Genomic DNA, 16,204 nt, shown 5'->3' with positions numbered 1-16,204 from the left:
GACCCGAGGGCGGGGCGGGGGGGGGGGCGGACCCGAGGGCGGGGCGGGGGGCGGACCCGAGAGGGGGGCGGACCCGAGGGGGGCGGGGGGGACCGAGCCGGGGGGCCGCCCTGGGGACGGGCGGCCACCGCGCATGCGCTGGTTGGCACCGGCTCAACTGCGCATGCGCGGGTCCCGAGTCTCTGGCGCCCCGAGCACATGGCGCCCCGGGCGACGGCCCGAGTTGCCGGTGCCTTGAGCCGGCCCTGCTGGTGGCGGGAAGAATGAAATCCGATGGCCGGAGAATTGCGGCCGGATTGTTTTCACTGCTGTAATTTAAGAGATGTGGAAAATTCCCGGAAATGGCCATGCGATAATGACTGGATGATTTGTTTTTTTGGGTCGTGGATTGAGGGGTAAATATTAGCCAGGACTCTAGTATAACTCATCTGCTGTTCTTTGAAATAATGGCAATGGGATTTTTAATATTCATCTAAGCAGGCAGATGGGGTCTCAGTTTTAGAACAAAGAACAATACAGCACAGGAACAGGCCCTTCGGCCCTCCAAGCCTGTACCGGTCATGATACCAACCTTGGCTAAAACCCTCAGCACTTCCTTGTGCCGTATCCCTTTATACCCATCCTACCCATTTATTTGGCTTTTGAACGCCGTTAATGCATCTGCTTCCATAAAACGATGCTATCTAACGTTAATGAGTCCATTTGTTTCCTATATGCAAAGCTCTCTAGCTTCATTAGATGGCACTTTCAAGTATTAATAATAATCGTTTATTGTCACAAGTAGGCTTCAACAAAGTTACTGTGAAAAGCCCCTAGTCGCCACATTCCAGCACCTGTTCGGGGAGGCCGGTATGGGAATTGAACCCACGCTGCTGGCATGGTTCTGCATTACAAGCCAGCTGTTTAGCCCACTGTGTCAAACCAGTCTCTGGGTAGGCTGGGTTGGATTTGTCCTGCTTCATGTGTACACGACCGACCTAAGCAATTTTCCACATTGCTGAGTCGATGCCAGTGTTGTAGCTATACTGGATCAGCGTGTCCAGGGGCGTGACAAGGTCTGGAGCACAAGTCTTCAGTACTATTGCTGGAATATTGTCAGGGCCCAAAGCCTTTGCAGTGTCCAGTGTCTTCAACCATTTCTTGATATTATGCGGAGTGAATTGAATTGGCTGAATACTGGCATCTATGATGCTGGGGACTTCCAGAGGAGGCCGCGATGGATCGCCCACTCAGCACTCGTGGCTTAAGACTGTTGCAAATGTTTCAGCATTATCTTTTGCACTGATGTGCTGTGCTTTCTCCATCAGGGGAGGCAGTGGCATAATGGTACTGTCACTGGACTAGCAATGCCACATCCCACAATAAGGCTCTGGGGACCCTGGTTCAAATCCAGCATGGCAGGCGGAGAAATTTGAATACAATAAAAAAAATCTGGAATTAAAAGTCTAATAATTGCCATGAATCATTGTTGATTGTCATAAAAAGCCATTGTGTTCAGTGGTGTCTTTTAAGGAGGGGACATCTACCATCATTATGTGGTCTGGTCTGTATGTGGCTGCACAGAATAAAAAATATATATTTGCGAGTTGTTTAATTGTCCACCACCATTATAACTTGATGTGACAGGACTGCAGTGGTTCGATCTGATGAGTTGGTTGTGGAATCACTTAGCTGTCTATCGCTTGCTGCTTATGCTGTTTGGCATTCAAGTAGTCCTGTGTTGTAACTTCACCAGGTTGACACCTCATTTTTTTTAAGGTATGCCTAGTGCTGTTCCTGGCATGCTCTCCTGCGCTCTTCATTGGTAGAGTACAATTTTTAATTTTAATATTCGTTCATGGGATGTGTCACTAGCTGGACCAGCATTTATTTCCCATCCCTAAGGGTATTAAAAAAAAAAGATTCAGCCACATTGCTATGGTCAGAAGTCGCATGTAGGCCAGATGAACTAGGTGGGTTTTCACAACAATCAGTTCAATATCATCAATAGACTTTTAATTCCAGATTTCTATTGAATATCAACATCTGCAGTGGTGGGATTCAAGCGTAGGTCCCCAGAGCATTAACCTGGGTCTCTGGATTACTAGTCTAGTGCCAATACCACTACACCACTGCCTCCCCCTCTGCTGCTAATGACCCACAGTGCCTCATGGATGGCCAGTCTTGAGTTGCTGGAGTGGGACAGGTGCTGGTGGGACAGGACGTACCCTGGGATGGTTGTATCTGGGACATTGGCTGTAAGGTATGATTCCATGAGTATGACTATATCAGACTGATGTTTGGCTTTTCTGTGAAGCAGCTCTCCCAATTTTGGCACTGGACCCCCAGATGTTAGTAAGGAGGACTTTGTGGAGTTGACAGGGTTGAGTTTGTCATTTCCGGTGCCGAGGCCAATGCCAGGTGATCCATCTGGTTTCATTCCTTAGGGTTTCTTTCTAGCAATTTGATACAACTGAGTGGCTTGTTAGACCATTTCAAAAGGCATTTAAGAATCAAAAACATTGGGCGGGGAGATGGTGGACGGGCTGTGGGCAGAAGGCCTGAGTAGGGTAAACTCAACCGCAACATGTGCCAGGCTCGGCCTGATTCAATTTAAGGTCGTTCACGGGCCCACATGACAGTAGCTCGGATGAGCAAATTCTTTGGGGTAGAAGATATAAGTGCGCTAGATGCGGGGGAGGACCAGCGAACCACGTTCACATGTTTTGGGCATGTCCTAAGCTTACGGGGTACTGGGAGGGATTTGCGGGGATCATGCCCCAGGTGCTAAAAACAAGGGTGGCGATGAGTCCAGGGGTGGCAATTTGGATTGGATTGGATTGGATTTGTTTATTGTCACGTGTACCGAGGTACAGTGAAAAGTATTTTTCTGCAAGCAGCTCAACAGATCATTCAGTACATGGGAAGAAAAGGGAATTGAACAGAATTCAAGAAAATACATGAGAATACATAATAGGGCAATACATATACAATGTAACTACATAAGCATTGGCATCGGATGAAGCAGACAGGGTGTAGTGTTAATGAGGACAGTCCATAAAAGGGTCATTTAGGAGTCTGGTGACAGTGGGGAAGAAGCTGTTTTTGAGTCTGTTCGTCCGTGTTCTCAGACTTCTGAATCTCCTGCCCGATGGAAGAAGTTGGAAAAGTGAGTAAGCCGGGTGGGAGGGATCCTTGATTATGCTGCCTGCTTTCCCCCGGCAGCGGGAGGTGTAGATGGAATCAATGGATGGGAGGCAGGTTCGTGTGATGGACTGGGCGGTATTCACGACTCTCTGAAGTTCCTTGCGGTCCTGGGCCGAGCAGTTGCCATACCAGGCTGTGATGCAGCCCGAGAGGATGCTCTCTATAGTGCATCTGTAAAAGTTGGTAAGAGTTAATGTGGACATGCCAAATTTCCTTAGTTTCCTGAGGAAGTAAAGGCGCTGTTGTGCTTTCTTGGTGATAGCGTCGACATGAGTGGACCAGGATAGATTTTTGGTGATGTGCACCCCTAGGAATTTTTGGGGGTTCGGAAGACCCTGGAGTCCAGGGCGAGAAAGAGGCTGATGTTCTGGCCTTTGCTTCCCTGATAGCCCGGCGACGAATACTGCTGGCATGGAGGGACTCAAAACCCCCAAAGACCGAGCTATGGCTTTGGACATGTCAAGTTTTCTGGGTATGGAAAACATTAAGTTCGCCTTGAGGGGATCTGTACTGGGGTTCGCCCGAAGGTGGCAACCATTCATTGACTTCTTTGCGGGAGAGTGAACATCAGCAGGGGGGGCGGGGGGAGGGGGGAGATTAGAGTAGAGTAGGAGGGATAAATAGGCAGGTAGTGTCGATGGGAGAGGAGCGGGCTTGTGCAGTATGGTTCGATTGAAGTATTGATTTTACGTTGATGTTTGCACATTTTTGCCTTTTTTGCTTTTGTTGTTATCTGTAACTGTTTACAATGCCGAAAAATACCTCAATAAAATTGTTTGATAAAAAAAATGAATCAAAAACATTGTAGGCCAGTCCAACTTATGATGGCAGATTTCCTTCTTAGCAAATGTTTTTTTACGACAATCATTTCATGGTCATCATTAGACTTTTCATTCCAGATTCTTTATATACCACCTACTGTTGTGGGATCTGAACCCAGGTCCTCAGAACATCCCCTGGGTCTCAGGATTACTAGTCCAGTGACAATAACAATATGCCACACACCCCTTATCTGTGGAAAACCATCATTGAAGGATGACCTGATTCAATTCAGCATGTCCACAATATAAAACCACATTGACCTTACTGGACAGGCTAGACACCTCCCAGGTAATCATTTTCAAAGTATGCAATCATCATACCAGAATTTGTGCAACTTAATATTCTCCAACAATTTCATCACTCACTTAGAGCAGTACGGTGGCACAGTGGTTAGCACTCCTGCCCCACAGTGCCTGGGACTTGGGTTCAATTCCAGCCTTCGGTGACTGTGTGGAGTTTGCACGTTCTCCCCGTATCTGCTCCCACAGTCCAAAGATGTGCAGGTTAGGTCGATTGCCCATGATAAATTGCCCCATAGTGTCACAAAGATGTGTAGGTTAGGTCGATTGCCCATGATAAATTGCCCCATAGTGTCACAAAGATGTGTAGGTTAGGTCGATTGCCCATGATAAATTACCCCATAGTGTCACAAAGATGTGTAGGTTAGGTCGATTGCCCATGATAAATTGCCCCATAGTGTCACAAAGATGTGTAGGTTAGGTGGGGTTATGGGGTTACGGGGACAAGGATGGGAGTAGGCCGAGGTAGGGTGCTCTTTCAGAGGGTCAGTGCCGACTCGAGGGGCCAAATGACCTCATTCTGCACTGTAGGGATTCTATGATCTATGATGATCACATGGGCATAGATCAGTACGAAGACTCTTGAGAGACACAGTCCATTGACCAGCTATGAAGAATAGCATTGACGTTGTTGTCTAGATGTGAGAGGCACAGAATCCAGAGAATCCCTACAGTGCAGAAGGAGACCGTTCGGCCCATTGAGTCTGCACCAACCCTCCGAAAGAGCAACCTACCTCGGCCCACTCCCCTGCCCTATCCCCGTAACCCCACCTAACCTACGCATCTTTGGACATTAAGGGACAATTCAGTGTTGCCAATCTTTTAACTATGGGAGGAAAACGGAGCGCCCAGAGGAAACCCACTCAAACTCCACACAAACACCCAAGTCACCCAAGACTGAAATCGAATCTGGGTCCCTGGAGCTGTGAGGCAGCGGTGCCAATCATTGTGTCACCGTGCCGCCCCAAATAAGGAGAAATGGAAGAATGTATAGAGCATATGTCAAGTCAGCAAAAAGAACCACTGATCCCACAAAAAGTTCCGACCTATCTTTAGTCCAAAATTGCATCCGACCTCTTTAATGCATATGGCAGATGATCAACTAACTCATTAAGTACCCCATTATTCCACAGTTGCACAGCAAGCATGTCAAACACAATTGGTATACACAATCTAAGTGCTATTTTCAACTTATTCTGTGTGCCTAGAAAGATCATGACCGATAACAGTCCGCACGTTATTGGTAAGCAATTCCAAGACATGTGCGAGAATGGAATGTTGATCACACTAATGCTTCTCCTCAGTTGTCTAGATTGGATGGCCTCGCTGAACAAATGATTCACACAATGAAATTCCTAATTCTCAAATGTAGACTGACCAAGCAAGAAATACAGTTTAAAATGTTACACCTGAGGGCAACACCTTTAAGTGCAACTACTCCATCACTGGCAGAGCTCATGTTTGGAAGACCACTGCATACAAATTTACATACTCTTACAATTCTGCTTTCTCAGAAACTAGCGAGCAATATTTAAAATTGGAAGAGAAGATGTCCAATGCACATGATTAAAAAATACAGGTACAGAATTGCCACATTTACAGTTGGGACAACAATTTCGCATCCAGGATCTCACAGGGGGAACGTTGCAATGGGGCGTGGTGACAAGAATGTGCTTGTTGCCAAATTCCAATGAAGTTATTACTCATTAAGGTGCAATAGTGAGTTGTAACCTAGGATCAATCAGATCCATTCCAGCTCCTCAATCCCAGTACAGTCCTATTGCATTGAGGACAAAGTTGCAAATTCAACCCGGATCAGCATCCAAGGATGACAACCCCACATACCACTGGGAGCAATTAAAGAAACCTCCAGACAAGGTTACCGTTACAAAATCTGGGTGTACCAGCAGATTACCTCTACGCTTTTGAGATTCATCAGTTCTGTACGCTAATGTAATGGTAACTAAACATGGAAATGTATTGTAAATAGTTATACTTCTTTGGATGGAGGGGAAGTACCTTTAAAAGAAAGGTAGATGTTGTAATATTCCTTAAAAGATTGCAGCATACCATCACTAGAAGGGAAGTGTGTCATGTGATCAAGCCTCAGTTTCACTATGGCCTGGAGCAGAACACAGCTCTGCTGCTGAGGTCTTAAAGCTTTCTATCCATGTCTATAAATCCTCATGTGCCTTGTCTTAAATGAAACTATAACCCTGTTTATTCAATCCCCTTTATATCATTACAACAACACAATGGTAGTGGTGCAGACAAGGAATAGTTCAGATTTAATTTAAAATGTTGATTACTGCCGGAATTACAATTTTCATATTGTAAAATGAAGTGGCCCAAGGGAGTTATACTGTCAATGATATTCAAAGTAATAACTTTTAATAATCGCTAATCCCAGCATATTGTCTGTTTCCACAATTAAGTGGTGAATGGTTTGAAAAGTTGCATTTTGTCTTTGCTGATTGCGACTGAGACCTAAATTGTTAAGGAATTTATGGAAACAAACTCTATTAACCTGCAGTGTCAAGCTAACATTTATTTACATCTGGCAGCCAATTACTGAAAGGTATAAACAGAGTTGAATATTGAATAAATATTGCTTCAAGAACACACAGTTCTTCTCTCACCGTGTCACGAGGCTCTGGCTGGAAGCTGTGCATTTTAAGGAGCATTTCACCTGTGGTTGACATAGGAAGTAATGCAGCAAACAATCATCCAAAGAGATAATGCCCCGGTGTTTCAAGGATTGCCTTGCGTTTTGTTTTTTGATTACAAAATTTAGCAGGGTGCGAAACTATGATTATTAACATTCGCAATACATTATGTCTTCAAAAGGTGTGAGCTCTCCTTTAACCAATCGGGTGAAGAAACTATAGACTCTCCGATGAATTATGCCCAGGAAACAAGTTGTCTCTTTCAAATGTGGTCCCTATTATGATTCCTGTACACTCAGCCCATCTGTAGCATTCTGCAACATGAAAATGAAATGAAAATCGCTTATTGTCACGAGTAGGCTTCAATGAAGTTACTGTGAAAAGCCCCTAGTCGCCACATTCCGGCGCCTGTTCGGGGAGGCTGTTACGGGAACATCTAAGTGACGGCTACAATCTCATTGATGTTCGTTTACCAATCTCGATCTCGCCATTGGTATAAATGAAGGCAGAGCCATGACCACTAGCTGCTTAATTATTTTGTAATAATAATCTTTATTAGTGTCACAAGTAGGCTTACATTCACACTGCAATGAAGTTACTGTGAAAATTGCCTAGTCGCCACACTCCGGCGCCTGTTCGGGTACACTGAGGGAAAATTCAGAATGTCCAATTCACCTAACAAGCACCAAAGAGAAAATGCTGGACAGCTCAGCAGTTCTGGCAGCATCTCTAGGGAGAGGAAAGGGCTAATGTTTTAAGTCCAGATGACCCTTTGACAAGGCCCAACATTCGATCATAGCTGATCTTATCCTGGCCATATCTCCACCGGCCTGCCTGTTCTCCATAACCCTTCAACCCATTTCCAGTTAAGAATCTGTCCAACTCCTCCTTAAATTTATTCATTGTCCCGCCGCACTCTGGGATAGTGAATTCCACAGATTCAAGACCTTTTGAGAGAAGTAGTTTCTTCTCAGCTTCTCAGGGATGGTTTGCATCTCAATTCCATGTACCTGCCTTTGCTCCATATCCTTTGATCGCCTCACGTATCAAAAACCTGTTGATCTCAGCCTTAAATTTTTCAAACAAGCCAAATTTCAATTTCTTGAGTTCTAGAGTTCCACTACACTCTGGGTGAAATCATACTTCTGAATTGACATCTAAATGGTCTCTTAATTTTTAGTATTATTCTATATTCTCCTATAAAGGGAAATACCTTTCCTGTATCTGCCCTATTGATTCTCAGAATCATTTTAAACACCTTGATTGGATCACAAATGAACCTTATAAATGCAAGGGTGTACAAACCTGTCCTCGTAACGTAACACTTCGAATCATAGATCATAGAATTTACAGTGCAGAAGGAGGCCATTCGGCCCATCGAGTCTGCGCCGGCTCCTGGAAAGAGCACCCTACCCAAGGTTAACACCTCCACCCTATCCTCATAACTCAGTAACCCCGCCCAACACTAAGGGACACTAAGGGCAATTTATCATGGCCAATCCACCTAACCTGCACATCTTTGGATTGTGGGAGGAAACCGGAGCACCCGGAGGAAACCCACGCAGAGGATGTGCAGACTCCGCACAGACAGTGACCCAAGCCGGAATCGAACCTGGGACCCTGGAGCTGTGAAGCGATTGTGCTATCCACAAGGTTACCGTGCTGCCCTAAATCCTAGTATTTGTTTTGGTGAATCTGTGCTGAATCCCCTTTCGAAGCCAATATACCTTTCCTGAGCTTTAGTGCTCAGAATTAAATGTGGTGCTCCATATGGAGCCAGGCCAAGGCTTTGTACAGCTGAAGCATTACCTCCTCATTTTTCAATGTCAAAACCCTTGAGATATGCCTCTCTATGCTCACAATAGCCACCAGGCTACGTTTGGACACCATCTGCCCTTATGAAATTGCCTTTAGCTGCATTTGATTACTGATATGTATGATTAGTAAAAGGCCCAAAGGCAATAGTGAGGGAAAGCTGTGTTATGCCGCAAATGGTTGCGGTCTAAAATTGCCTGAAATGGTGGGAAATTCAGGTGGGGTTTTCAGATGAGAATGGGTTAAGCGCTTGAAGGTCTCATTGTTACAGGGCTACGGGGAAAGGGTTTGTGAGTTGGACCAGTTAAATTGTCCTTCCAGAGAGCCAGCACGGGCTGGACGGACCGAATGGCCTCGCCCTGTGCTGTGACCATTCCACGATTCTGAGGTCAACTGGGACAGAATCCACACAGAACATTGCAACCCCAGATACAGGGAGAAACATTGCAAATGCTGCGGTTCGACATGTGAAAGACTGCTTTGCCATCCAGGTCTGTTCTGATAGTGATGGACGGCCAAAGCCACAATGTTGAAACTTTAGCTGTGACTTTCCACCATCGTTCCCCAGACATGTACTAGCAGTGTATGTTTGAAAACAGCATGTCCCTATCTGTGCATTCCAGTATGATGAAGTGAATGCCTGTGAAGGTGTTGAGAATTTGTTTTAAAACTCCATCAGTTTTACTGCTCTGGAAGACATTGGACTTTCAAAAAGTCTTTACTCTTCCCTTAAAAAAGATAGATATGCAGGGCGATGGGAAAAGAACGGGGAGTCGGTGGGGGGGGGGGGGGGGGGGTAGGGAGGGGTTAATTGGTATGCCTTTCAGAAAGTTGGTATTGGGCAGCACGGTAGCATAGTGGTTATCACAGTTGCTTCACAGCTCCAGGGTCCCAGGTTCGATTCCCGGCTTGGGTCACTGTCTGTGCGGAGTCTGCACGTTCTCCCCGTGTGTGCGTGGGTTTCCTCCGGGTGCTCCGGTTTCCTCCCACAGTCCAAAGATGTGTGGACTGGGCATGCTAAATTGCCCTTAGTGTCCAAAAAGGTTAGGTGGGTTACGGGGATAGGATGGAGGTATGGGCTTGGGTAGGGTGTTCTTTCCAGGGGCCAGTGCAGGCTCGATGGGCCGAATGGCCTCCTTCAGTACTGTAAATTCTATCATTCTATGGACGACGGACCGATTGGCTTTCTTGTGTGCTTGTAATTCAAACTTGGGTACGGGATGCGTGCAGTGGGGGCTGGAAGATGCATTGAGCTGACGACCCCCAACTTTCATCTGTGGCTTCCGTGGGAAGTATCCCTCACACCGCTCCCCGCCCAGATCAAGGGTTTGCACATGGGGATCTGGGTGGTCTGTACAGCTGAGTGAGTGCCACATCAGACAGGGCCCTCAGCCAGTAGGAGAACCACGAATAAGCAGGTCCCTCAGAAGTTCCTACAGTTCATATCCAGCACATATGGTTTCCTCTGGATCAGGTCTGGGCTCTGACACCTACAAATCTCATTACCTAATGACAGGACCCATTATGTCAAAAAGAACCTCATCTGTTAATGACAAGCCCTGCGGTACAACTGTATAAAGTGTTATTTATGGGCAGAAATATGCAGTGACAACAAATGCCAGATCCACAGGAAATGATCATTCGCCATAAAGAGCAAGTAATTCACCATTAAACAGCTACAGGGTGCGTACAAAGCACAAAATAAAACCGCACAGCCACTTGCGACAGCTACCTCCCCCTCACTCGTGACTTCTTCCTTCTTGGGGATTTTTACGCAGGCTCCTGATTGATTGAGATTGTGGAGGAGAGATATGGCAGCAGAATGCGAGATGCAAAAAAAATAATAATAATACTGGCCTCTAAAGCTGCTGTCAGCATCAAGAGGGCAAATTTTAAACAGGCAAATGAGAACACATCTCACGTGTCTCTGGAAACAGTTTTCACACAGGGAGAGGAAGAGAGAGAGAGAGAGAGATGGGGAAAGCAAGAGGCAGAGCAAAAGAGCAGTCAAAGAAGATGTGGAGGGGCACAGAGAAAGACATAGAAAAATCAGGAAGGCAGAGACAGAGAGAGAGAGGGAGAGAAAGACACACATGGAGAGAGAGAGAGAGACAGGCAAATAGACACAGAACGACCCTGAACATTCAATTAGTGAATGACCCTGACGCAATCTGGCGATTTGGTCTCTCTGAATATAAGGTAAGCTAAATAGAGAGCAAACTGATGAAGCACAATCCTGAGATCCTACTTAGTAACTGATTGATAACAGTTATGTAAGAGTCCCCAGCAACCACGGTATGTTTCCATAGAAACAGCAATCTATCATGTTTTAGGTAACGGTTGGCTATCCTAATTCTTTGTTCCAAAATGCTAGCGTTTCTGCCCGCCTGTAAACATGTAAGTGCACATATGCATGGATATATTTAAAATGCATATGTATATATATATATTATATATACATACATGCAGTGAAAATCTGACAGAATTACATGAACATAACTAGGTGAAGTAAATCAGTTCGGCCTCTCCCTCCACTGCAGTTAGAATTAGCTGGAATTCCCATGTAGTCTTATGAATTTTGTGTTGGCGTGAATCTGTGTAAAAGCAGAATGTCGCTGATAGGTAATGCAATCAGCAGCTTCACATCTTATCAATCACTGAATTGCAACACACACACACACAGGCTAATAATAGGATTTAACTGCGGACTGCACGGATTAATATATCCAACTATTCTCTTTCTACCTGTTTAATATTATGTGTCTGTGTGTGTGTGGGGGGGGGGGGGGGGACTTCTTAATTTACGCTTTCACTTCTATCTGTGCACCCATGTCAATTTCACCTGATTAATACAAATTGACAGGCTGGTGAGTGCATTTACAAACTGTATTTTCTCTGAAATGACCATGTGTAATATATCCACCGTCTCTTATTTTGGCACAGGTTAGATGTCCACGTCCCCCAGTTAGGGTCAACTTTAAACACACACACACACACACACACACATTGCAATAATTGATATTATCCGGGTTTAGTTGGGATTACTGGGTGTCCAGGTAACTGAATTCGTCTTACCAGATAAGCCCCCACCGTTCCCTGTGCCAGCATCAGCGCGCACTCTGATATCAGGAAGATCTTGATGTTGGAAAAGCAGGATTTCTTCTCCTCTTTCTGCACGCTGCTGGCGCCGCTGCTCCGCACTTGTCCACTCTGCATCCTCTTAACCTGCTCGTCTGTGCCTCTCCCCCTCAGCTAGACAGCGACACACTAACACACACACTAATACACACAGAGTGGGAGATGTCAGCCCTGATCCTGCCTCTATCTAAATTAACCCCCCTCCCTTCACCCCCCACCCCCTACCCCACTTCTCTCCAGGATCACCTCTCCAACATCCTCCTCATCAATGCAATGTCCTCCCAGCTCCCCATTGTCACCTCAGTCAGGACCTCTCCCCTCCCTCTCCTCCCTCTCTCTGTCTCTCTCTGTGTTGGGTGAAGCTGACTCACTGGGCAGTCTCCCTCTCTCTGCCGGAGGGGGGGAAGAAAGGCCCTCCCCACATTTATAGGGAGGAAGGGACGGGCATCTTCAACCCCGAGCTGGGCTGGCTGGTTTGGGCTAGCGGGGCTGGCTCTTCCCAAAGCATTCCTCCACCTCCCTCCCTCCACACACACACACACACTCGTTCAGCTGTGTCGGAGGCGTCAGCAGCAGCGTGGACGGCTCCACCGCTCCTTAATCCACTGCTTGATAGTCACTCACCCGCTTTCCAAGCCAACCAGACACACAGAGACATAGAGGGACAGAGACAGAGCGAGAGAGAGACAGAGAGAGAGAGAGAGAACAATCAGGCAGCCAAGCTGAGAAAACATTCACCTGTAACACAGCCTGCCCATTATTCTGTACGATGGAGGAGAAATTCCTTTATAAAGGGGACAGATAGCCCCCCCCCCCCCTATTCCCTGTACCTGCCTCTCTCATACACACACATATACAGAAATGGACAGGAGGTCTGGTTAAAACAGAACGCTTAAAATAAAGCACGCCTTGTCCTATTCCACTCGTCTGATTGAGATTTGCCATTTGGGTTAGCTCATAAACACTCAATCCCAAAACACAGCAACATCACAATTTGCACAAAATGTCAACGAAAAGCAATCAATACATTGCGTCCAAAAATGCAAACTTCTGCTTAAAGAAGCCTTTTAGCCAGTGCAATGGTAAAAGTTAACGGTGCTAAAAGTCACCTGGCTATGGTATATTTGGAAAATATTAAGTGCCCCTCCACACCCCCCAGTTGCTGGGACTGCACCGAGGTGTGTGCGTGTGTGGAGATGCTGAATGAGTGTGGGATTTATTATTGCCTGATTTTCCTCTCCGAGGAAACCGAATCTCGAATTAAAGGTTCATTTAGCCCAACCTGCAATCCCACCAATCCCTTACAGCACCAGCAGCTGCACTCTGCAGTGCGTAACACCCCCCATGTGCACAAAAAAAATAATCTCCAGCAAACTATTCGGACGGATCTTTTTTTTAAAAAAGCCCCTATTCTGCACAGAACTGAGTTTACCGAGATGACTGTTCCTGTCCCCATCTATATTGGAATCTGATCTGACGCTCACTCCAATATAGGTTGCTTATAAAAAATATAATGGTTAAAATCTATTTCAGGATATATTTTCTGATCTATTCATACTTTTTCGCATTCCGTGTGCAGAATAGGGATCTGTGATCGGAGGGAAAAAAATGTGTGTAATTTGGAGGAATTATATCGACTGGCAAAGAGTGAAACTTTCTAAAAAAAATGTAGCAAATTATCCAGTACCACACGACTGCAATTATTTATACAGGACATGGTATTAATGGACCGGTCCCCATATTTAAAAGGGCATGTTCAGCTTTCGTTGTGATTGGCGTTAGCTACTAGAACGAACTGGAAGTGACCAACCCTCTCTAGTGACCATTGAGCCATTTAACAGCAATTCAGCAACTTTGCATCAAGAGATGGCGCTGTGTCAAGGAGGAGATAGGTGGAACTGGGAAAAGAGCAATTTTGTCGCACCCGTTTAATTATTTTAAAACTCAGGCTAACCTTTAACAGAGCTTTTTTCTAAAAAAATAACTAACAAATGTATTTGGATTGTGTACTTCAGGTGCACATCGATGCAGTGGAAGCTGGGACAGTGGCTCAATATATTTGTCACCATGGCAATTATAAAAATACATTGGACAGGATTATGATTGAAATATTTGATTTGCAATCACCTCCTGCCTTCATCCATCCCTGTATGCCGCCAATGACTTTATTATTAAGGTCATTGAGTACAAGAGCATGGAGATTGTGCTGAACCTATACAAGACGCTAGTTTCATAGCATCATAGAATTTAGAGTGCAGAAGGAGGCCATTCAGCCCGTCGAGTCTGCACCAGCTCTTGGAAAGAGCATCCTACTTAAGCCCACACTTCCACCTTATCTCCGTAACCCAGTAACCCAACTTAACCATTTTGGACACGAAGGGCAATTTTTGCAATCCACCTAACCTGCACATCTTTGGACTGCGGGAGGAAACCAGAACGCCTGGAGGAAACGCACGCAGACACGGAGAGAATGTGACCTAAGCCGGGAATCGAACCTGGGTTCCTGGAGCTGTGAAGCAAAGGTGCTAACCACTGTGCTGCTGTGCCGTAGCTGGAGTATTGTGTACAGTTCTGGGTGCCACACTATGGGAAGGATGTGAACGCATTGGAGTGAGTGCAGAAGAGGTTCACAAGCGTGGTTCCAGGGGCGAGAAACTTCAGTCATGAGGATAGATTGAAGAGGTTGGAATGTTTTCCTTGGAGAGAAGAAGGCTAAGAGGAGATTTGCTAGAGATGCTCACAATCATGTGGGGGCTGGACAAATTAGAGGGGAAAGGATCAAGGACGAGAGGGCACAGATTTAAGGTGATTTTCAAAAGATGCAAATGTGATGCGACAAAAACCTTTTCACACAGTGAGTGGTTGGGGTCTGGAATGCACGGACTGGAAGTGTGGTGGAGGCAGGTTCAATCGAGACATTCAAAAGGGCATTACCTGATTGCTTGAATAGAAACAATGTGCAGGGGCTTCGGGGAAAAGGCAGGGGAATGGCACTAAGACATGACGATCGTTTGGTGAGCCGGTGCAGAAACGATGGGCCAAATGGCCTCCTTCTGACCCGTAACAATTCTGTGATTCTGCGAATAAACCATGGAATAGGCAGAGAAAAATTCCTCATGCTAGTGTAATTCTTGATTCTCACCCATGTTCTCGTCTCCTCCTTGACGGTGTAAACCTCTGTTGAGTTATGGCGCTATGATCACTTGCTGGCATCTGGAGCATTGCTGAAAAAAAATTATTTAATTGTGAATCCAGATACATAGAACTGTACAGCACAGTACAGGCCCTTTGGCCCACGATGTTGTGCTGAACTAGTCTGAAACTAAGATTAAATCAACCTACTCCCAATCATTCTAGTGCACTCCATATGCCTATCTAATAACCGCTTGAAAGCTCCTAAAGTGTCCAACTTCACTATCATAGCTGGGAGTGCGTATCGCGCCCCAACCACTCTCTGAGTAAAGAACCTACCTCTGTCATCCCTCCTAAATCTTCCACCATGAACCTTATAGTTATGTCCCCTTGCAACAGCTACATCCACCTGAGGAAAAAGTCGCTGAACGTCCACTCTATCTACCCCTCTCATCACCTCAATTAAGTCACCGCTCATCCTCCTTCGCTCCAATGAGAAAAGCCCTAGCTCCCTCAACCTTTCCTTATAAGATCTACCCTCCAATCCAGGCAGCATCCTGGTAAATCTCCTTTCTCCTTTTCCAATGCTTCCACATCCTCCATATAATGAAGTGACCAGAAATGCACACAATACTTCAAATGTGGTCTAACCAAGGTCTTGTACAGTTAACCTCACGGCTCTTAAACTCAATCCCCCTGGTGATAATGCTAAAACTCTATAGGCTTTCTTCACGGCTCTATCCACTTGGATGGCAACTTTCAGACATGGACATGACCTCCTAGATCTCTCTGCTCCTCCACATTATTCAGAACCCTGCCGTTAACCTTGTAATCCGCATTCAAATTTGTCCTACCAAAATGAATCACCTCACACTTATCAGGGTTAAACTCCATCTGCTACTTTTCAGCCCAGCTCTGCATCCTATCAATGTCTCTTTGCAGCCTACAACAGCCCTCCACATTGTCCACTACTCCACCAATCTTGGTGTCATCAGCAAATTTACCAACCCAACTCCATCATCCAGGTCATTGATAAAAATCACTGGTTGAGTTTCAGGCCCTTAGACCATAAAGGACGAGGTCACATTCAGTGCTGTTTTCCTCAACATTCACACATTTCCAGCAGGAGACACAGGGCCATGATCA

The 16,204-nt window shown here is 45.8% G+C and overlaps 1 protein-coding gene across 2 annotated transcripts in view; it reads right to left on the bottom strand.

Annotated features, from left to right (window-relative positions):
• Positions 1-12,117, bottom strand: part of slco3a1 (solute carrier organic anion transporter family, member 3A1) — a 268,172-nt gene extending 256,055 nt beyond the window's left edge. Inside the window, exon 1 of one of the 2 annotated variants that reach the window (XM_038813327.1) lies at positions 11,864-12,117. In XM_038813327.1, coding sequence (XP_038669255.1) covers positions 11,864-12,004 — 141 coding nt within the window. In that variant the 5' untranslated portion in view covers positions 12,005-12,117. The remainder of the gene's footprint in view (positions 1-11,863) is intronic. The other variant, XM_038813328.1, reaches the window with a different exon arrangement.
• Positions 12,118-16,204: the final 4,087 nt, after the last annotated feature.

This window comes from Scyliorhinus canicula, chromosome 12, assembly GCF_902713615.1.
Source record: "Scyliorhinus canicula chromosome 12, sScyCan1.1, whole genome shotgun sequence".
NCBI lineage: Eukaryota > Metazoa > Chordata > Chondrichthyes > Carcharhiniformes > Scyliorhinidae > Scyliorhinus > Scyliorhinus canicula.
Note: the sequence above shows the minus strand (reverse complement) of the source record. Positions and strands in the feature narration are given on the sequence as shown.